Here is a 24,488-nt window from a genome sequence, read left to right as displayed (position 1 = left end):
GACTGGAACTCTATCCCAAACTTCAAAGTACAGAAGAAAAAAAGAGAAAAAAATTGATGGAAATAAGGAGAGAAACTTTATTAGAAGTACGAGTGATAACTAAAGATAAGCTGATTAAAGAAGCAAATGGATGGTTTCGAGTTTACATAAGAAATGAAATGAACAATAACTTGCGAAGAGAAGTCTATATAAGACTTACCAAGAAATAGGGAGAAAGGATCGTACATCGCGATGACACGATGTGTGATCTCGGGGCTCCAAGATCGCAGTCGATACTTTTGCCACTGGACGGTCCATCTGGACCTAAACCATCCCAAAGAGATGGTGACAGGGAAGAGTACATCTTGCTGATCTCAGGGACATTGCAAAGTCCCTGATCGATCCAAGAGTATCTCTTCTTGCCGGCAACAAAAAGCAAAGACTCAAACTGCTGAAGTCAGTACAGCTCCGCAACAGGAGGAAAAGCGGAAAGAGAAAGTGTGTCCATCTGGTGAGGAAATTTTATTCTTATAAAAGACAGCCCAAAAAAGATTGAACTTAAATCAAATTGGTAAAGAAAAGAAATAAGTGGCAGAATTAGCATAATTGGACAGTGTGTTATTTTTTTTTTCTATCGATGGATGTTTTGCTAACATTCTTTACTTTTTAAAGTGAAAGTCTTGGATTTTCTCCTTCTATTTCTTTTTTATCTATGGATTAAATTTTTTCCTTTATTTCTACAATATTGGTTGGGATGGATTTTTTCTTTTTATTTGGTTTCTTTTAAGAACTTTATTTCTTTTAAGCCTGAATCATAAAGAAGATTTAAAAGGTATATAATGGAGGTAGTAACCTGAGAGGGAAGAGAAGTTACACTGCCACTTGGAGGTTGGGGGTTGAGACCTGGAAACATTGCTTTTTCTTTGTTCCCTTTGATCATTTTGACCTTGCACTTCAAAGGCTTCAGCTTGTTTATAAAGAAGGGCATGAATTGTTTACGCAAGTGCCCTTTGGATGTTTGTTGCTAGCTGGAAAGAAGTGATAACAAAGATTTGTTTTTAAGCCAGAGTGGCTGTGTTTATTAATTGAAAGGATGACATGAATTCAAAAAGAAACCATAACATTGCAACAGATTATGTCAGGAATTCAAAGATTATTAGAAACAACAGAGAGAATTGAGAAGAGATGGGAAAATATTGAAAATATAAACTTTAATGTGGCAAACACATTACTCACATGTGTGAGTATGGAAGATACTCAGCAAATAGAAGATATTCAGCAAATGGAAAAAGTGAAGGCTGGAGTCCTAAAAACCCAGGGGGAAAATGAACAAAGAGGCAAGCTAACTGTGGATATTGACAGTGAACTGAGTGTGATTGGAGATGGAAAGAGTGGATTAAGGAAAGGGAAGAAAGATGGAAAGGTGTTTTACTACAGATTTCAAGATATAGAAGAAGAAAAAAGACAAGAATGGATGGATTTAAGGAGAGAAATTTTGATCAAAACATTACTGATAACCAAAGATAAACTAATTAAGAAAGCTGATGGAGGGTTTCTAGATTTTACAAGATATGTAATAAGCAACGTTGCGGAGAGAAGTCCACACAAATTTGATTAAGGAAATAACCAGAAGACCAATTCCACAAATGGCAAAAGAAGTAAGACTACACTATTACTGGAAAGACACAGGTTGAGATATGAAAATTAATAATAAAATACTAGTTAAATTTAGTTAAAATTAGAGCTCTATGTTAAAAATGTAGTGATAATGATAAAGTTAGGTAAATAATTGATAATGATAACAATGTACACATATATATTGGTTTGACAAGAAGAAATTTGGTATAAATTTTTAAAAGGGGGGGAAAGGGCAAAAAGCATGTTAAATATAGTCAAACTATCGCTAAATAAATGATTGATAATGATAATGTAATAATTTGTATTGATATGATAAAAGGGAAAATTGGATATAAATTGTATACAATGATTAAGAAAAGAGATTTAAAATTTTTGTCAAAATTAGAGCATTATGTTTAAAATGTCATGTTAATGGATAAAGTTAGATAAAGGATAACAATGTATATATATATATATGTATTGGTTTTTAATTGGAAATTTGGTAAATATTTTAAATGATGAAAAAAAGGGGAAAAAGTAAGATGTGTTATAAAGATATAATGTGGTTAGATGATATTGAAAATAGATAATGCCACTATGTGGTTTTGTTTTAAATTTTGGAATGTTTGTTATAAAGGGACATTAAAACAACTACAGTCATATGAAGGATGAGGTATGATGATAACAATATATATAAGTATATGTGATGTAATAGATAATTTGATATGAATGAGGGGTGATGACTGTGGAAGAGATGCACAAAAACTCATTGTAACCAATTGGCACACTTTTTACAATTTGTAATGGAGGATGATTGTTTGTTTTTTATTCAAAAAGTAAAAAAATTGGAAAAAAATACTTACCAAGAAATTAATCAGAATGCTAATGCTACAAATGGCAAGAGTCATAAAACTGCATTATTACTAGAAAGACACAGGTTGGTGTAATGAAAGTTGATAATAAAAATTACGTAATATTTAGTTAAATTTAGAGTATTATGTATAAAATGAAGTGATAATGGTTAAAGTTAAATAAATGATTGATAATGATAATAATGCATATATATGTATTGGTATTGTTAAGAGGAAATTCTATATAAATTGCAAATGGAGACTATGAAAGGAAGTTTAGAAATTAAACATAATCAATTTTTTATTTAGAACATGTTATAAAGATGCAAATTTTATTGTAGGATGTTGGGAGGAGTTAATGGAATGCCATTATGTGGTTTTGCTTTAAATTGGAATATTTCATATAAAAGGATGTAAAAACAATTACAGTCAAAGGAAGGCTGAGGTATGATGAAAGCAATGTATATAAATACTGCATACTTGATTTAAAAATATGTGATTCGATATGAATTATAGGTGATGACTGTGAAAGGGACGCATGGAGGTTTTTGTAACCAACTGTCACACTTTCTACAATTTGTAATGGAAGATGGTTTTGTGTTTTTTGTTTTTGTCTGTTTGTGTTCATTTAAAAAAAAAATTCTTTAAAAAAAAAAACCCTCTAATTTAATGCCAGGTCTTCTGCTTCTGATAGTGTCATTGATGCAATGATAATAAAATTGGGCAAACTCTGGAAGATAGGGGGAGGGGGTAGCTGGTGTGCTATGGTCCATGGGGTGTGAAGAGTCAGACATAATTTAGCGACTGAACAACAATAACTTGCGCCTCTGTGGTGCAACAGCAGAAATTGCTCAGAACTTTCAACATTTGTTGAAGTCATGACAGCTGCTGTAATGTTATTTTACAGATTTTAAAAATGCTCCCAAAGTATTCTGTCTAATAATCTGCCCTCTAGGATAATATTGAGGATTTCGGTTTAGAATGTCCCACAAGCAGCTATTAAAATTACACTCTGAAGACCTGACTTATGCACTGTCTTCAGTGCAATGTGTTTTAAATTTTTTGGTCTATTTCCTGTTTTTAATTTTTGTTAGCCACCCTGAGTCACATGATTGAGGGGGCAAATGTCTGCCTGCCTGTTCATCCATCCATCCGTCTTCCATTCAGTTGTGTCCAATTGTCAGAGACCACCTGGACAAGCAGGGTTGGGGTTTTTTTTTGGTGTGTTTTTGTTCAGAAGTGCTTGCCATTGCCTCCTTCCTATGGATGAAAGAAAATGACTAGCCCAAGCCCAAGGTCACATAGCTGGATTAGAAGAACTGTTAACTGAATGACAAGTGAGTCAGGAGGAGGAAATAAGGTCTTGAGCTTCTACTTCTGCATTCTTGAAGCAAGCCACACACAAAAAAAAAATCTCAGGAACCATTTTCCCAAATCTTACGTGCCAATGATATTTCAAATTCTCTTAACCCAGTTAGTATGGCACTCATACCTCTGCCTAATTTTAAAAACTCTCTATAAGCAACTAGTTAAAAGGGATGGGTTGTTGTTGCTTTTTTCCTGACAAGAGCTATCTAACTTTTTTTGGCCACCAGCTGGCAGGAAATAAGTGAAGGGCAGAAGGAAATAGTACAGAGCGGCAGTCCCCAATCCTTCCAGATTGGTGGCCCGGCGGCGTGTGAGTGGCAGGTGCAGGCGCGCCCACCACTCGCACCAATAGAGCTTGGCGAGCGGAAGACGCCTGCGTTCGCGCGCGAAGCTCCACTCGTCCGAGCAGAGGGCGCTCGCGGCCGCCGAAGTTTCATGCGCACACAGCCTCCGCTCGCGCGAGTAGAGCTTCGAGTACATGCGCGCGCTTGCCTGCAGCTCGCGCGATTGGAGCGTCACACGCGCGCGCTTGCCCATTTCTCCCACGGCTCGGTTTCGAATAGGCAGCGGCCCAGGAGTTGGGAACTCCTCTGGTATAGAAAAAGATGACATCTAAAACATCTAAAAAAATAAAACCCACTGCAGGCTTTGGTCCCATGTACTGCCAGTATTCAAATCCCAACAGTTGCCCAGAAAGAATCCTGCCCACCATAAAAAACGGGGAAGGTGTGGTCCTAATTTACTAGACACAATCCCATGGGGGGGGGGGAGCGAGTCCCTGCGGGGAGAGGGGGCGGTCTATAAGTTAAGTTAAATAAACCTAGTTGATTATAACTGATGATTACAAGTCACCAAACAACCTATCTGGGATAACAAAATTCTTACCTATGTTTTATAAAACATATAAACTGACCCAAGCAGGATAGGACTCTGAAGGTTAATCAAAATCCATTTCTGACCTACTTACATTAATAACTCATTCACCTCCTTATGTAGTCACTTTATTTTATTACATTCAGAGTCTGCCTGAGTCCAGATGATTCTGGGCAGCTTTACATCATAAAAAAGAAAAAAAAGAAACATGAAAAATTCTCTTTTTGAATGCTAAGCATGGAAAACAATTATTTCCAAGCCATATATTTTTCTCATACATGTCCAGTGGCTATATGGATTAAGTTCTAAAAGCTAGCCTGAGTTATATAATATATATGGAATTATTGAGATCTCTTGTTTTATTGCTAGTTGCCTGAACAGAAAAGCAGAATGTCAGTTGAAATTCTGTTGAATCGGTTGAACAGACAAGCAAGAGAATACTTTTATATGTATTTATTATTTATTACACTGAAAACAATGCTGAAAATTAGTTCTGGGGTCTGTGAGAATAAAAAAGGAACAAGAGCTTCATATATTCCTCAGAGGAAATAATGTTGCCTATCCTATCTCAGAAAGCCCTTAGGCATGTCTGAAAGCAGTTATGGAGTCACCACACTACTTCTTTGGAGGAAATCCTCAGAGAACAAAGGGAGAAAAGATTTCTTAATATGTGGCTAATGTTCAAAAGATAGATAAGAGACTTTTCTGACCCCCTTTGTTTTGTTTAATGCACATTTCATTTAAATAGTGACTTGCTTCTCATCTTTTAATACAGAGATTTAAGAGTAGCAGGTCCCACTTCTGTGATGTGGGTTTCCAGAACTTTCTACTAAAAACTGGTGCTCATTGGAGAAAGTAAAGTGTAGAGTGACATCACAATAACAAGTTTTTCTTCCATGATTCTACATTGGCTTAAAAGTTCTAGTCCTTCTGGGCATCTCTTGGATGAACTCTGGTTACAGACTGATAATGCATTGATTGCCCCTGGGCTGCCTCTGATATATCTCCGGGACTCTGGTTGCTGAGTTGTTTTTTTCCATAAAGTCTTAGCAATCCATTTTCCAAAGAAAAAAGGGTATGTTCCTTCCTGTTTACTATGTACATGTAATAATGCTTTCAACTGTGCTTATTAAATAATAAAGCTATGTGTTTGTGTTTGCTCAGACAGACTCCTTTCATGCACTTTGGTTGCCAAATATGAAACCCTATTGGTTTACATCATTAATATTTCACCGAGGTTGTGATCATGTATAAAATCATTTGGGTTGTTAATCCCTACATACGGATTTAATATTTAATATGAAATATTAAAACTCATTTAAATGGCTACCAACTCATCCTTGAACCAATAAAAAACGCTTTGTCCCTATTGCCAACTGCTATCTTGCCATAGGCATACTGCCATTAAATACAGAGCTTGTTAAGGAAAGAGATGGGTGGATACCCTCAAAGGTGTTTTCCTCAAACCAAACCCCATCAGCATGGGAAAACATACTGCAGTCACTGTCTTTAATACAGGGTAGATCTGGGACCCAGAAGAAGATGACTTTTGATATCTGGATTTTATCCAACTAACAGGGGAAAGTCTTGCAAGGTGGGAGGGGAAAGAGTGGGATGAAAGAGCTCCTCTGTTGTATCATACAGTCATCACCTGTTAGTGTGGCTAATTTTACTTGTGCTTAAAAATAACTTGGCAAACATGCAGGAAGGTTGTATAATGTAGCAGGAATCCTTGCGCTTCTCTCAGCTCTCATATGCCCATAGTGTATGCAAAGTATAGTGGAAGACTCCTTCTGGCTCACATCATCCCCACCCTGGCCTCTCAGTTCTTTGGGCTGCTTGTGAACCCAGGAAGAGTGCTGAGCTTGAGCCTATAATCAAAAACAGCCAGGATAACAATTGCATGGTGTGGGTTTAGAGTACTGTGTGCCATGAAGTGCCAAAGAAAATGGCAGTTCTCTCCTTCCTCCTTCACTGCATAGATTTTCTGAAGCCATGGTTGATCATCTACTATTTGGGTGGGCTGATCCAGATCTCCAAACCAGAATTAGCTTGGAGACAGCCCAGTTTGAAAAACCCTGTCTGTCCCATTTCCATAACAGAAGTGTCCTTGAGAGCAGTGCCCAGGGAATGAGGAAGTCCACCCCAATCTAAAGATGCTGTTAGGTGTCAGATTGGTGTCAGAATGCATATGGTCTGGGTGTGAGGTAATGCAGTGTCATGAAGACATGGCAGAAAAAAGAGGCTGCTTAGTTGCCTATGGGGACAGTCCCTCAGTCACCAAGCCCAAAATAAGTGGTCTTGAAATAATCATGCTTTTCTCAGCCTATTACTGTATCTTGAGAGAAATGAGGCTGTGAAACTACTTCTGTTACTTCATGCTCCTTGCACAAAGAGATGGGTATAAATATAATAAAATAAAGTATCTGAGTAGAGACCTATGACAAATGCCACCTCTTATAATAGGCTGCACACTCTTCTCTATGTTGATGCAAAGTACTGGGCACAATGTTCTAGCTCCATTATTTGTTTATTTGTTTTTCACACTTAACTTCCCATCTCCCTCAGAGGAGGTAGATTATAGTCTTTATAGTATTTTCTGAAACAAGGTTTCCTCACCTAATGCTGCATGTACTTTCTACTTGGTGGAATGTAAGCAACAGCATCTTGGCTTGCAGGGTGGTTTGTTGATTAGATATCCTTGCTTGCATAGAACCGCATAAGAATGTTGGAGATAAAACTGGCCTGGGATTGGCTAAAATGTATCCATAGTGATCAGTAATGTGCCCTTACATTCAGCAGGAAAGGCTACATGCAATACAGTGCAACTAAAGCTGGCAAGCTAGTCTATTCCTTCTGTATCTTACTTTTAAAAAAGCATTACATGAAAACTCTGATTGACCAAAGCCACAGTGGGCAGCAGAACTAAAGGACCATCCAGTGGTATTTCCCTTTCAAATTTTTTTATGGACTGCCTTTTACTTATTTTTCTCAACTCTTTTTCTGCAGTTTGCATATCTTTACCTATTTCCAAACTGCCACAGCCAACTTGCTGTGGCCAACTTGCCACAGGCCATCTCACCACAGCCAACTTGCCATGGGACAACTCATGACTTACACTAATATCAAAGAAATGGTGGAATAGAATCGTTAAAGAAAGGATACAAAGGGAGGGACAAAATGAAACGTGAATGGCAAAAATTAAAATAAATTTTACATTATTTTAATTAAATTGAATTGTTGAATTATCCTGCAGTGAGTTACCCCTGGCAAGTTGGGCAAGGCAACTTGTCCACCAATGAGTTGGCCATGGTGAATTGGCTGTTTTGAGTTGGCTGTGGTGAGTTATCCCATTCCGATTGCTAAAGAGGAAAGCATGATGGCATGTACGTGGTAGACTCCCAGAATGACAGCCATCTGGCACAGGCTGAAATGGGTAATAGAGTCTAATAATAGATCTGAAGAGAACTTGATTCAACTAAAGACCATCTTAATGTTTGTTGCCATTATTGTTAATGAAGCTCTGAGAGAATCTGAGCTTAGAATCTTACAATTCACACATGTGATAAGAGAAGCTATGTCTGCCTGGATGATACAAGCATTCAAAACTGGATACTTGCTGAGAAAGCAGGAGACTGACTGGAGCAATTCAGCCAATTTAATTTCACCAGGGCCTGAAAGCATGCCTCCTGTAATAATAACCATAATAATGATTAAATCATAATCACTTTTATTTTGTGCCTTTGAGTCACTGTTGATTCTTGTAACTGCCTGGACTGGTCCCAGCAGTTTCCTTGGCTACATATTCAGAAGTGGTTTGCTCTTAGCTTCTCCCTAGGGCTCAAAGAGGACTGTCAAAGATGAGTCAGTTGGCTTTGTGCTTAAGACAGAACTAGAACTCATAGTCTCTTGGTTTCTAGCCTAGTGTTCCAGACACTATTTCTAAATGGCTATCAATAATAGCATTATAGAATAGTAATAATTTGGCAGAGTGTGTATGCACTATTTCTTTCAATTCCCAAGCCACTATTTTTTGGGATGGGAGTAGATAGAATTTGTCTTCTGTGCCTCAGATCCTATGAATGTATCTAAAATGACACATTATCATAGCAATTTCTAACTATGTGTTTGCCAAGGTAACAAAGGAAGCATTGAAAGATGCATTTATAGAAGGAAATTATCAAGTTGGAAGAGTGGAACCACCTCTGATTCCTACAGATATTTACTTGTGCATTGTCTGGTTAAGCCAATTTGTCTCCTGCCAGGTCAGGCTCAGTTCTGATACTTGAAGCCTTGTTGGGAGATACAATGAATAAAAATGGTCCCTGGTTATTTCTGATAGAGAATAATATGTTTAGTGAAGTATTTAACACCCTTTTGCCAACTATATTATTTTGCCAATATAATTTTGTATTATAATTAAGTGCCCAAGTACAGCTTAAAATGTGGAATTGTGCACCTCTTGTCTTATAAATAAATTGCTTTACCTCCAATGAAATGATATCATAATATATGGATCTGAACTTTTACCATTTAAGGCAAGGATTGATAACTTTGTAACTTCAGGATTCTTGGACTTCAGTATCCATCAGTTTCTGCTTGTCAAAAGATTGATGATTTTAATGGAAAGCTTCTGGAGGGCACTATTTCTCCCTGATTTAAAATACTATCTTATTTTGTAATGAAGGATGAATTATATCCTGTTTTGTCTGTATTTGTGTTTTACACATATTGTATTGCACATATAAATGATACTTGCTGATATGCCATTTCACATAATTTTCACTAGATCCATTTTTTCCATTATCACTAAATATTCCAACAGAACCACTGAAGAAATACTTATTTTCCCCTGGTTCTTTAACTTAGCTTCTACTTGACATTTGCCAGCATTAAAACAAAACTGTCAGTGAAATAATGTACTATGAAAGTTTATTTTCGACGTTATTTAAAATACCACTAGTGCAATTTACATTGCCAGTTAAAAAGAGACGGATTACAGACAGGATGTAAGGGGAGATGCTGAAAAAAAAACTGATTAGGAGCAATTCTTGGTTCCTGGGCGCCATCTGGTGATCCTTTCTCACATGCTTTATATTTATGCAAATAACACGCCTCATTCATGATTTTTTTCCCGTCCCAGAGCAACCTACAAAACTCAAAAAGTTCCTGGCTGTTAGGCAAGCTACAGGATGAAGTTGCTTCTCCTTTAGCATTAGCAGAAAGGAATGGCTTTTGGCTAAAGCAGAAAATTGTGGTGCCAAGTAGAGTTTTGTGCTGGTGTGTGTGTGTGTGTTTCAGCCCCCATCTGTATCCTCATTTAGTCTTGGGAAATTATGATATTTAACTTCCCTAGTTTACCATTCTACCAAAGAGAGGGTTTTTTTTTTTAAAAAAAAAAATCTGGCTCTCTGCCTGCAACAACCTTTTACAACCATGTTGTAAAACAAGCATCCAGCCATGGTGGCCATTTTGACTCTTTTCTAACATGTCTGAAACTCCTACTTTGTAACTGTAGTACTATTACAGGCAGGGGCAAGGGACAGGAAAAATGGCAAAACAAGGTTTCTTTTTGTTGAATTTTTTTGGTAAACCAAGGAAGTTTCCGTTAAGTGGATCCCTGATAAACATGCTTTGGGAAGATTATTCGGTCATGGAGCGATGTATAAGTCTAAGTGCTGTTGCTATCATTGTGGCTGAAACCGAGGGGTTGAAATCCAGAAAAGGACTTCTTAAAGTGATTTCCAGCCTATTTATCATGAAAAACGAGGACTTGAAGGCTTCGGTATGGAAAAACCTTAAGGCTAGGTAGAAACTCCTCCCTTAATGGATGTTGCTACTGTACACTTACTCCCCCCTCCATCTCCACCTTTGCACACTTGTGGCTTTATCTGCTATTAGAGGCTTGTAATTATTGTTGTGGGGATGACAGGAAGAGGAAGGAGTATCAGGTATGTTCACTGCCTTGTGTTATGAAATAATCATTTTATAATGATTGATTCAAGTATTAAAGGCGTGATAAAATAAGATAAATAAATAAATAGTGGTTGGAGGTGTGTGGCTCTTTGCCTACTATAGAACTAGCCCAACAGACGAGCAAGGTTGTGAATGAGAATGTATAATAAAGGGGGGGGGGGTACAGGCAGTTGCTCCACACCTTTTTATGTTCACACTTGCTTATGTGTGTGTAAAGGGAATGTCAACACGCCTAGAATGCCAGTCCTAGCTGCAATAATCTAATGTCTGGGGAGAAGTTAACTACTCATCCCATATAAATATAAAACCATGTCTGCTTGTGCCTCACCAATTAGATCTGGTGCCTCTTATTCTTTGATATGTAAACCCACTGCTAGTGAAGAATTCAAATTGATCTGTCAAATAAGAAAGAAAAAGATTCTCTTTTATATGAAAGCAGTATTTCCATGAGGGAAAGAGCAAGGAAATGCCAACATAGTTTGCAAATACTGTAGCTCCTCTGTTCCCTCGTGGGACGATAGGATTATATCACAGCTATTTATAACATGGCACCCCATAGCTCTTACTGGTATCTTATGATTATCACCTTTTTGATAGTATATTATGATTGTATCTTATTATTTACGATTTATCACTTTGTTGCATATATATATATATATATACACATACACACACACACACACACACACACACACACACACACACACACACACACATATACTGGGAGCTTATGTACCAGAGACGAATTCCTTGGGTGTACAATAACACTTGGCAAATAAAGAAAATTCCATTTCATTTCATTCTATTATTCTATATTGCCCATAACCTCAAGAATAATATATATTTGAAAAAACTGGAAGGATCATGAGTACTTGCTAAAACAGCCCAAGGTTGAACTACAAATGACAGATTAAGGAACAGATTTAAGATGGCCCTTTTAAAACGAATAAACGTGTGGGTAATTCAACCATTTGAATGACGATTTAACTTTCTGTAGCTGCCATGTAATTTTGGATGCCCCAAAATTACATGACACTGTAATTGGCGGTGGCTCAGTGGCTAAGATGCTGAGCTTGTCAATCAGAAAGGTTGGCAGTTCGGCAGTTCGAATCCCTAGAGCCGCATAACGGAGTGAGCTCCCGTGACTTGTCCCAGCTTCTGCCAAACTAGCAGTTCGAAAACATGTAAAAATGCAAGTAGAAAAATAGGGACCACTTTGGTGGGAAAGTAACAGCATTCCGTGCACCTTCAGCGTTTAGTCATGCCGGCCACATGACGTCTTTGGACAGTACTGGTTCTTCAGCTTTGAAATGGAGATGAACACTGCCCCCTAGAGATGGGAACGATTAGCACATATGTGCAAGTGGAACCTTTACCTTCACTAATTATACTGCTTTGTTAAAGTGAGCAGTTCTATGCAGAACTGTGCAACAACCTACTGATTATAATACCATACAACTATTCTATTACAGAGCCACACTGTCCTCCACATCAACTTTAAATTTTCAGACAGGAGATACAGAATTCTGCATCAATCCACCTTTATCCCACCTGTTAGCTAAGAATCCCTCCAAAATGCCTTGGAAAACAACACACACACACACACACACACACACACACACACAGAAAAGCACTACTTCAGGAAGAGGAAAGAAGAAAAAAGCAAGGTCAGAAAAATCTTCACAATATTTTTGTTTATTACAGAGATACAAAAATATCTGAAATATAAAAATCTGTAAAAATATGAAAGGGTATTATTGTTGCATTCGTAGACTAGTAATTTAGAGAATAGTGCAGTGGGAGTTTCAACATTAATTGGCTACATCCAATACAAAATTAAGCACATTTAAGCCCATGGATTTCATTCAGCTTGTGGTCATTAAGTGTTCACCTCTTAACCTCATTCGGTTTTAATGGGATAACTTAAGAGTCTTTATTTAACCCAGAAACAAGATGGGGCCAGCCAGCTATATTGTATATGTAAAACAATTCATTACATGTAATTACAAACAAATAACTTAGGTCTGACATCTTTCCTGCATTTTAACAAATATATTAAAACTTCTGAGTTAATATGTTATACTAAAACACAATTTGCTTACAAGGGTGATGGCTACAGTGCTAGATTTTGGGAATAATGAAGAACAAGCTTTTTTGCAATTTTATGTAAACAATCTACCCAGGCAATGGGAACCAAAAAGAACTGTAGTTCAAACAAAATACAGAATTTGAAATAAGTGATTAAACTGGCATCCTAAATCATGGAGTTCTCGTGGACAGTAGTCTCCTCTGATCTCCTAGAGGATATTTAATTAAATGTGTTTAATAAATAATAGAATAATAGAAATCATTCCCCAGAGATAAAATTGGCCTCAACTTGTTTCTTCTCTAAAAGGCCTTGAATCCATGGTTTTGTCAGCAGGCTTGGGGGACTCCATTTGGAGCCAATTAAATGGCTTGTCTGATTTTGTTGTTGCTGCCATGTGAATTTTTAGTTGTAGATTTTTAATATTGCACTCCGCCCAGAGCCACTGTGTAGGAGTTGGGCGGCTAAATAACTTTGTTTAATAATAAATAATGCACAAGATGAAATTGACAAAACACCACCAGTAAATAAAAAACTTCCAGTACTTACCACCTTGCTGTAAAAGTTCCCGGAAACACTGGAATTTTTTATCTATGTCTTGTAGATTCTTGGTGACTTGAAGGAGCCTGTTAGAGCAGAATTTACTACCAACCAGGCCTTCTGCAGTGGCCCAAATATCACTCAGGAGTTCTGGACTATTGGCTAAGGATTGAATATCTAGTGCTGATTGTTTGCCATTGCAAGTGTACCTGAAGTCATTGGGCTCCATCCTCGGACCCTGGTTACGGGTTATATTCACCACTGTTGTTCCACAGTACTAACAAATTACATATTCTGTTCTTTACCAGGATAATCTATCAGCTCCAGAATCTAACGTAGCACATGAACCCAACCAACTCTCAAGCCTCTAGGTCTTTATGCTTTTCCTTGGTGCATTATTCTCAGTTTCCAGAAAGATATTCCGGTACTTTTATAAAAATCGAACAATTCCTCTGACAAGTCAGAGTCCATGAAGGGCAGCTGAAAAATCTTCATCGATCAAGTGAAGTTCAGGAGGGCAGCAATCTAGATAGGTCGAGGAACAGATCCCTCAGTCTCCAAGCATTAAAATAAGATGAACATGATGGTTTCCGTTAACATGTCCAGCTCGACAGTTTTGTGAAATTCATTCCCAGCTCAAAAGCAAGCCTTGCATTTCCTGTAGAGAGAAAAATGTGGTTCCTCGAAAAGAGAGGAAATGGTTCTTTACAGAGTTCCCCCAAAAGGTTTTTGAACAAAAGTGTTTCTAGAACGTGACGTTACTTCTGGAGGTGGTTGCCTCATCTTTCCCAAAAAGCTAATCTCTTGCTCACTTTCTCTTTGAAACGTTGTACCTTTAGAGATCAGAATGTGTCCAGCTGCTACCTGCCTTTCTTACTCTCAATTTCATCTGAGAACTAGATGTGGAAATGCCAGGACACGCCCCCTATCTGTAGAGAATGGATGAGCCATTTGGGTTACACACACAAGAATGACAGCCAAGGCAGCTTTTCCACATTCCTTTTGCAGGAGTGATGAAATGAGAGGCTTCTTCCCACAGTATCTCTATACTACATGAAAGAAAGACAATGTTCTTCCTTTCCTCTTTCTTATTAACCACTTCCTACCTGAATCCCTAGGAAACATTTTCAGGGTGTGGTTCCAAGGCCGCAGGTGGAAGGAGAACTTTCCCAAACGAAAGTCCCAATTGAATGAGAGAAGACCTGTCTACATTTTTGAATTTGTCCTGGCAAGATAAAGTGCAGAAATTTAGTGTTGGAAAGGAAAAACAGGAAATAGTTAAAAAAGCTAAATTATGAACAAGGGAAGTCTCCGTCCAGTACCACAAATAATGACAGCTTTTTCTAACACAATACTCTGAAGGATGGTGAGAACTGAAGTTCCAAATACCTGGAAGACACCTTGATCAGGAAAATGGCATTAAGTATCTTATGACTGCCCCCCCTCCCACTTCAAAATGGAGATATTAATTTATTGCAAGGTAAAAATAGACAACTCAGGTATGTCTTTCTACATACAAGGAATATTTGTGCATGTGTATTATCTGAAATTGCACACATTTTGTGGCCTGATCTGACAGCTGACATGGCCCTCAGAACTAACAAGATTACCTGTTTCTACCTTGCAGGACTGTTGCAAGACTAAAATAATATATACTGAGGTAGAGAAGCGCTTTCAACTAAAAGCAACTGTTTTCCAATATTAAAATTCTGCGTATTTAATTACAATGCTGCATCCTCCCTGTAAAGTAGATCCTGGATACCATATGCAGGTTGGGGTTGTGACTTCTCAGAGAATGGGAACTGGGCTAAGGGCACATGGTCAATTCATTGTTTGAAGTTAAATCCAGATTAGTAGCTTTCTAAAGCTAAACGCAGTGCCATATGTGCTCAAGTTGCAAGATTAGAGAATCTAATTCAAATTCAGTAACAGAAGTCTTTCATTTGTAAATAATCCAACCAGAAACAAAAATATGTTTTTTATCAAAAAAGAAAACAAAAAGGTTCTTAACTAGCCTGAGAAGAGATAAAAACAAAATTAAAAAGCCAACTTGTTCTTGCTCTTGGAACAGATGTCCAGTATGAAAAAATCAGCAAGTACAGTTTTTTTCCCTTTCTTTACAGTATTAAATTTAAAAGAAAAGAGGAGCCTAGTATCAATTTCAACAGATTTTAGATTGTTTCAGTAACACATGATTTAAGTTAGGAAGATAATATTTAAGAATTCATGAAGTAACACTGCATTAGGTCTAAGAAAGAAAATGTTTTGACAATTGCATGAAAATATATCACAATAGAAAGAACTACAAGAAATTAGGCAACATTTCTTTTTAAAATTCTATTTAATTAAACAACAGGGTTATTACACACTCATGTTGCAGAAAACAACAGGACCCATATTAATTAGTAATAATCACTGTAGCAAGTTAGGCAAAATAATGCTTGTAGGCTTTCATGATGGTGGTGGTGGTCTATTATTCATAATTCTTGATACTTCAATAGATCTCAATTATTAGGAAAACAGCTAGAAAAAAATTATTTATTAGCTTAGCAGTACTATGAATCTCAGATTAAAATATAGCAATAAGAGGACAAACCCAAATTCCCTACAACAGGGTGATTATAACTAATTCTGGTTGTATGCTGTCAAAGGATTGGTTATATGTTCTCAAAGGAATCTGATATGTGGTATATGTCAAATGCCACATTAAATTTCTTTGAAATAACAATTCTCACTCATTATTCCATGGGTTACAAAACTAATATTACCTATGTTTCTTTTTTTTTCACTTCTGCTTGTTAATAAACAATAAAGTACTATTTTTATTTCTCCAGTCCAAATTTTGTCTACCCCTGCTCTGGATAGTTTCCATTTTCAGATAAAGTAAAATGTGCAGTCAGTCTCTAAAAACAAGAGTTAGCTTTTCATTTACTGAAATACAGCATTACTGTGCTATGGGTGATGGTACTGTAGAATTAAATTTTCCTGCCTTTATCGGATCCTTAAGAAAAGATGTTTGCAGTTAGGAGAAAGAGTTAATTGCAAGTTGAGAGTGACCGATGAGTGACTGAAAGAAAAAATGGGAAAGTCCACCTATTTAAAAAAAATGGTAATAGAGAAGATTGTAGAGAAGGGATGGTATTAGATCATCAATAAAGCTTCGTGTATTTGGATTTACTCTCTTAAAACATCTTTATATGTTTGACTATACTTAATGAACTATACTTGCAGGGCAAGTCCCTTAAGCAGCAAGGCAAGCATTTAGAGTCACTTCAAACCTGAGATTTAAAACAGACAGAGACTTCTTGGTTCAGCCGGGAAGAAAAACTTATTCTCCTGCTAAAACAGTTGGTGGCAGCTTGCCCAAGAACAACTGCTTAGTAGGAAGAATATCACCTGAGGAACTCTGATCCTGGCAAGAGGATAATGTTTGATGCCAGAAAATCAAAAGAAATGCTGAGAGTTGGTGACAAGGGTCCTCATGTAATTAAATGAGCTGCTGCAGACAACAAAATGCTGATGCATTCGCTCAGAAGGGAGATCTGCTCGGAAAGTGTTTTATGATAAAAGTATGCAAACAAAGCTATTTTCACTCTTATCTTGCGTGGTTTGTGCTGTCATTCCAGGAAAGAAAGCTCAGTGCAACCCCGATGGTCTCCTAGAGCTAGGCATGCTTGTAAAATAAGTGTATTTGGAAGAAATGATTTAGATCTGAGGCAAGTGTGAGCACAGCACTTCTGCTGTTCATTAAAACATCCAGTCATTTCAGACTTCTGCCTAAGACCTTAAAGCATAAAAAGTTGTAGCGTCTTTAAGGGTCACTGGGTCTTTAATAATTTCACCCTTTCAAACAGACAATATTTTTTTCCCAGGCTCATCAGAAAGTGTGAAAAAAGAGATTGTGTGGTTTTGAGGTCTGAAGCTCTTCAGAATGTTTTTCAAAGTGTTCACAGCCCTATTGAGTGCATTATGACATTTATTCGAGATTCCAATTACAATAAACACTATATAAATATCTAATAATTTCATAGCTGCACGTTTTAGATTCTTTTAGAAAAAAATATTCTAGATTTTTCAAGTCTCAAAATACATCTGCAATTAACAATTTCTGTGTCCAACCAAAGTGTGGTTGTAGATATCTAATGTTCATAGGTGATGTTTTGGGAACACTCACATTCACCAACCTGAAGTTCCAAGAAGGAACGTCTCCTCAGGAGACTTCACCTTTATCATCATCTTTGCTTCTTGTTGTTCTTTTTGTTCTTAACCAGTTTGTACTTGAACCTCCGAATGGGATCAGTGATACTTTTCAGGGTCACGTCCTCAGAGTCCTGAGATAAAAGGAAGTTCCTGTCCACCAAATCAGCTGCCTCTTGCCAGTTCTTGAAGCAATCTGTGCCTTGCTCTTTGATTTCTTCCACAGCATTGTGGGCAATGACTTCACCATTTGGTTTCAAAACTACCACCACAGGGGGATGGATCACTGAAAATCTTGATGTCAACTCCCTAGGAATGTTGCAGAAAGAAAGAATAAGTTTCAAAAGTTCTGAGCTGGAACATGGGGAGAACATATTGGGATTTTCATAGGAGGAAAGCTGAAAGAGGTATCACGAACCTAAGTTGTTGTTGTTTTTTACAATTATTCATTTGTTTGTATAGCTATACTCGGATACAACATTTGGACATTATCATCAATATATACCAGTCCCAAACATGTATTGTCAATTTATTAAGAATAGGTTTAGCACCTGCAGTGGGAGGGGTGGCAAGGAAAGTCTTTATTAGTACTCTAACAAAGACATCCTGGTTCTTTCATTTTTTGTTTGTTTTTGCTTTTCTGAAAATAAATGAATAAGATAAAAATGATTAATGCCCCCAGTCTGCTGTGAGTAAGACCTTCTTTAGGTCTCTTCACATTTTGCTTGCCATCTTCTAACATCTCAAAGTTACATTTACCAGACTGTATTTTTAACAATGCACTCTGATAATCTCTCCAAATTCAGCATGGATATGGGTCCAGCTCACCCCTTCCCTAAAGCATTTATCTGCAGACTTCTTTCCCTTTCCCCAATAACAGGCTGGATCTCTTACTTAGCCCTGTGACATCATCATATAATTTAATCTTCCCACTTCCAGCAACAACATAGAGAAGAGACAGGGAAATGCAAAATATACTATGACTATATTATGGCCCAGATAACTCCACACAGAGATCCTGTTTTCAGTATTAGGCTGTCTGTTCCTACTATCCCTGTTGTAGGGATTAAATCCTGCTTTAGCAAGAGAGTGAAAAGAAAACATTCGGATTAGCAGTTAGAGAGATCCAGCATGAAGCTCTTGACTCCAGCTGAACAATATTGTGTAACAAAGGAGCAGCAGCTAGAGAGTGCTGACACCCTGTCCTTATGTGTCACTATAGCCAGGATCCAGAATAGGGTTGCTTCTCAAGGTTGCTTAATGAGGTTCTTCATCAACATCTCTGAACTTATCTCTTATCTCTATCTACCTACTTACAGAACTTTTGATGGCAAACAGATATAAAAACCAACCATACAGATCCGATAAACAAATTGGGTTGAAGCCCCTAAAAAGCACCATAACAGCTCTTCAGATAAACGACATCCATACCACAAACTTCCCAACCCCTGTGCCTGGGGTAAGATCCAGTTCTGGACAGCTTCTGGAAAGCCAGCAGGGTCAAGGCTATCTATATTTAAGGAAAGGGAGACTGTTTCACAAGATGGGCACCATGATAAAGTTGGCACACTTCTTGTGGTGCATTGATGCTCTGCTCCATTGATGGCATCCAGAGTAAGCCCACTCTGTTTGATCTAATGGAATGATTAGGAACCGTCAATGGTAGGTGGTCCTGCAAGTAATGTGGCCCCATTCCAAGCAGAGCTTAAAGGTGACAGCTTTTAATTGTACCCAGAAGCCCAATGGAATCCAGTGCAGCTCATGTAGCAGCAATGTTATGGTGTGCCCAATACTGCAAGTAACACTGCATTCTGGATCAATTGAAGCTTACAAATGCTCTTCAATGATAGCCCCATGTAGACCATATTACAATAGTTCACTTGGAAGGCATGAGTTACCACAAACAGTGGCTTCCAGCTTAGGAATGGGCACAATTGACTCACAAGATGTAATTGTGCAATGGTGTCCTAGATAATGCCACCATCTGCACTTCAGGTAGGAGTTATGAATCTAGGACAACTTACAGATTATGTACCAACTCTGCCTGAGGTAGTGTTACCCCATTCAGAGTTAATGATCAAAATCACTAAATACTTAGGACCCCAAAAATCACAACCATGGAGTCTTGTCAGGGTTCAGCTGAGGCTGGTTCTTCCCAATCCAGGCCCCCACAGCCTCCAAGTACTGAGAAAGCACCTTGCAACATCATTTGGAAGCCCAGCAGATATAAAGCTCAACTTTCCTAACCCTGGACTGAAAGATGCCCTAATATTAATTTTCATGTTAAATAGGAGGAGGAAAGAGCTCTGTGGCACGCCATGAAGCAAAAACCTAGGAATGGAACCTCTTACACACCCAACAACTGGAACCATCCTCAGAGGAAGGAGAACCACCAAAGACAGGTGGACTCTCCCTCTCCCACAAGAAAGCATTCAAAATTATTTGGGCCCAACTGCTTGTGATCTCTTGGGAAGTCTCAACCAATCAAGAAAGTTTTAGATCTAATAGACAGGTAACAGAGCTCATAGTCCTAGGGTCATGACCAGGGGCAAAATGTTACTGGTTCGGGGTGGTTCTCCCAAACTGATTGTAAAAATGCTACTAATTCACCCGAAACGGTAGTAAAAAATGCATAGTTCCGTAGTTCCTTAATATTTAATTCTATATGCTTGTAGCTTTTATTTGTTTGATGATGCTAAATATTGCTTTCATGGTTTTAATGTACAACCTGTCCTTTAAAACTTTAGTTACTTCTTTCCAGAAATTGAGAGCCAGTGGGTCTAGTGCAGGGGTCCCCAACCTCCCTGTCTGTCGACCAGTACCAGTCTACACCATGTCAACAACTGGTCTGTGCAAACAAGTGAAGTCCCGTCCGCAGTATGCAGGCAACATGCAAAACCATGCCCTCTGATCCGCGGAAAAACCTTTCTCCATGGAATTGGTCCCTGGTTCCCAAAAGGTTGGGGGCCACTGGTCTAGTGGTTAAAGTGCTGGCCTACAGAGCAAGATACTTTGAGTTCTAGACCTACTTTAGCAGGCCTGTCAAACTGGCGGCCTGCGGGCCAAAGGCATCATGTGCAGGCCACGCCCATCCTGGCTCCGCAAAGGCAAAAAAGGTTGTGATATGTCATGATACATTACGTGATGTGATCGAATTTGACACCTGTGTACTTTAGGCCTGAAAGCCAGCTGGGTGATTTGAGGGCCAGTCATTCTCTCTCAGTTCAACCCACCTCGCAGGGTTGTTGTTGTGGAGAAAATAGGAGGAGGAAGTATTTGGTATGTTCATTGCCTTGAGTTATTTGTAAAAATAATAAAGGTGAGATATAAAATAAATTGGTGGATAAGGTAGAAACCTGGCCTGCTCTTGTGAGTTTGCTTTTTGCTGGAGGAACTTCAGCAGGGGCTGAATATTGTAGTTAATATCAAAAGGTAAATATATTAATAAAAAACATGATGATACAAGATCAAACAGAATGAATGAATAAAAAACTGACTTTGAGAAGTAAAGTACTTGGGAATAACTACAACAAATATAAATTGTTTGTTATTTCAAAATAATTATATCAATAATTATATTAAAACGTGGAATGGAGTTAGAAAAGATTAATCAAGATGCGATTAAGTACAATTGTCACTGTTGGGCAGAATTTCTATGATTAAAAGGAATGTTTTATCTAGAATTGTTATTTTTGTTTCAAACAATACATATGTTGACAACTAATGTACCATTTTAACAATGGTTTAAGAATATAGCTAAATTTGTATGATGGGGAAAAACCTTGAGTTAAATCTTAAGGTACTACAATAGGGAAAGGAAAGAGGTGGGTTGGTCTACCAGATTTGAAATTACTATATACCCATGATGGCAAACCTATGGCACATGTGCTAGAGATGGCACACAGAGCCCTCTCTGTGGGCGCGTGGACCATTGCCAGCTGCTCTTTTGGTTTCCGGCGCATGCATGCACACCAGCCAGCTGATCTTTCCGCACAGCGGAGTGCCAGAAACCCGAAAACCAGCTGGCTGGTACGCATGCAGCTCTGTTTTGGGCACTCGATACCCAAAAGTTTTGCCATCACTACTATTTACTTTGTTGCCTGCTTACCTTGAATGGAAGGGTGGGTATTGTTTAGAAAAAAAGATGGCTACTGGAGTCAGAAGGACATGATGTGAAATTTGGGTGGCATAGATATCTCTGGTATGACAAAGCTAAGATTAATGTAGATTTCAAAAATCATTATCCTAGGCGGGCCATTCTTAGTGTATGGAATAAATATACACCTAGTTTGTGCCCGACAACATATTTGTGGCTTTCAACATAAGAAACAGAGATGAGAAGTGATAAGTAAATATAAATGGTTAATTCATCATGATATACCATGATGTCAAGGGAATTGCAAAACAAAAACATGAGAAGGTTTGATAATGGAAGGATATACTTGATAATGGTTTTCTTAAGATACAATTATCAGGAAGAAAATATGAGACAGAAGAATAAGTGAAAGAATGTATGATAAAATGGACTTAAATATTGACTATAACATATAAATGGATCGATTAAAAATAAGTGGTTCAAAGGGTTTAAATTTACATCATGTTCTAGCCTTAAAAAGATTTTTTATAAAATACATTGCTAACTAGAAACCTTGTTTATAGATATGACAAATGCAACAAGACTTTTACATCCATAAAAGTGGAAATGTTCTTGACTACCCACAATGGAGGAATGGTTGGTAAAAATGATGGAATTTGCAGAGATGGCTACCTTAATTTTGTTGATCAGAGAAAAGACAATATCTATATTTATGGCTGACTGGAAACCATTTGTAGACTTTTTGGATGAAACAGAAGAAATGCATGTTTAGCTATAGTTAGTTATAGTTAGTTTGTAGACTTGTTGATGAGAAAAAATTAGATAAGAGAAAAAAGAAACCTTTTTTATATTGTAAAATAAGAGATACATTTGTAATTATATTTGTATTTGCTGCAAAGGAAATCAAAATCTTTTCTATTTCTTTTTGTTTTTTCATTCTGCATTTTTCTTTGTTTTCTTTATCCTGTCATGGTTTGTGTTAGTTTCTGTGTTCTCCTAAAAACTTGTAATAAAATGTATTTAAAAAAAGACAACTATTGTGTGCTAATATCCCCAAATACTGCTGGTGTATCTATCCTGATTGGATAGTTATCAATCAACTACGCACATTAAATATGCTTAATTCATCTAAAGCAGGTTCACATCACAATTTGTTCACTGACAAACAACGGAAATAATGCTAATTATAAAATGTAGAGTATAGACTATAAAGGCTGAATCAAAACCAAACAAACCCAATTGTGGCTTAATATGCCTATGAGCCCAGCCTCAGTTCTGGCATTTTCCTAACTAAATTTTCAGATCCTTACTTTTTGAACTCATCCTGGAAAGGTAAAAACAGCCATCGCTTTGGCATTTTCTTCAGAAACTTATCTTGCTTCTCCTCTGTGTTGTCCAGCGACACATAGATGAGAACTAGTTGAGATGCTCGCTCCATATAAAACTCGTCTGTAAGTTTCACAAAAAATTCTTTCAGGGTGGGCGCAAACTCTTGGCATCGAGGACATTCACCAGAGCCAAAATAGAGGAGCATTACTTTGTTCTCTAATGTTCGGGTGAGCTCCCGTTCCAGCTCCAGCTCATCATTGTCCTTGTTGTTCACAACAAGGCTCTTGTGGAAGAAAAGGGCAGCCATGGCCACAAGGGGGCTACAAGGCTTAAAGAATCATTTTTAGGCTCTGCCCCAGATTAGCACTGAAAAGGAAAAAGGGAGACAACCTTTATCAATTATTTTCCCCATCATTTATTTAACAACTTAACTGTATATCCCGTCTCCCGCCCTAAAGGCTCAAAAAGCACAATGACAAACCCGAAAACCAATAGTGTACACTAATCAGTGACATGCCTTTTCACTGTCAACAGGCTTTATTGTCTGTGTGGGGTGGGATGTGGATACAAAACAGCAGAAGCCCCACTGCACAGGAAGGCAGCATTGTTTTTAAATTGAAAAAAATAGTCTGATCATCAGAAAGAAAGAAACAAGGCATCATAGAAGAAAAAAATAACCCAACTTCTCCTGCTCTGCAAATCTTCTACTTATTCAATGATTAAAAAGAAACATGGCAGTTTGTTCTATTAACTTGGCAATCTGCTGTTTCGTTCAGCTAAAGAGATAGGGGGGCTTCATTTCTCCAAAGTTTAATCCCAAAAGAAAGTACAATGAAAAGGGCACGAAAAACAAGATTCAGCAAGTTCTATGGAGGTCTCTTTTTTTTTGCTGTCCTTGCCTAGCACTAAGAATAATTAAAATGAATGGGTCAGGAAAAATAAATCATTATAAATGTTCCTATTAAAAGCTATTCTATGAGAGTAACTACTAGAGAGAATGGTTTGGCTGGTACTACGGTATACAGGCAGGCTGTTGAAAATCATTAGGTCTTGTCAACAGGAGAAACAAATATCTACATCTTAAAATAGATCTTAAATATTTATTAAACATGCCAGGTGTAATGAAATTCCTAGGCAAAGATGGGGACCTTGCTGTCTCTGCAAAAATGAACAAGGCATTCCTGCTTTAGTTCAGTTTGATTTTGTCTCACCTCAAAGCCACCTCATTGTCGAGAAGGTAGTAAACTGTTATTTTCAGGTCTTCAGGCCAGTGGGAAGACCCTTCACAGTCTAAAAGGCAGTAATTTTGTTCCCATACTTTAATTCCTGGCTGATGCTAATAACCTATCTTATTGAGTCTACTTCCCCACCTATTAATAGAAGAAATAGCCAGTACTTTAATCTTCTTACAGTAGCTACTTGGAAAGAATATGACCAATGAATTTGCTTATCATAAATCTCTTTATCATGCTAACAGTTTATGGGCCAACGACTAATACCATTGCATCTTTCATTAGCATTTTTATTCTTAACGCTGGCAACCTGTTGCACAATTGAATCAATTCATCCATTTAAA

General features: G+C 37.7%; 1 protein-coding gene across 1 annotated transcript; it reads right to left on the bottom strand.

The window, feature by feature from the left end:
• Positions 1 to 16,773: 16,773 nt before the first annotated feature.
• NXNL1 (nucleoredoxin like 1) lies at positions 16,774 to 23,270 on the bottom strand. Its single transcript, XM_081937279.1, has 2 exons — positions 22,894 to 23,270; positions 16,774 to 17,796 (listed from the first exon to the last, which is right to left on the bottom strand). Exons 1-2 carry the CDS (start codon positions 23,217 to 23,219, stop codon positions 17,523 to 17,525), a joined length of 600 nt encoding a protein of 199 aa, XP_081793405.1. The 5' UTR covers positions 23,220 to 23,270; the 3' UTR covers positions 16,774 to 17,522.
• Between the last annotated feature and the right edge of the window lie 1,218 nt (positions 23,271 to 24,488).

Source organism: Natrix helvetica (assembly GCF_964273705.1).
Source record: "Natrix helvetica genome assembly, chromosome: 1".
Classification (NCBI taxonomy): Eukaryota; Metazoa; Chordata; class Lepidosauria; order Squamata; family Natricidae; genus Natrix; species Natrix helvetica.
Note: the sequence above shows the minus strand (reverse complement) of the source record. Positions and strands in the feature narration are given on the sequence as shown.

Coding starts and splice junctions, on each gene's coding strand:
- NXNL1 (XM_081937279.1), bottom strand. CDS start 23,219: ATGGCTGCCCTTTTCTTCCACAAGAGCCTTGTTGTGAACAACAAGGAC. Junction 17,797..22,893: donor TTCCAGGATGAGTTCAAAAA/GTAAGGATCTGA, acceptor CAACATTCCTAG/GGAGTTGACATCAAGATTTT.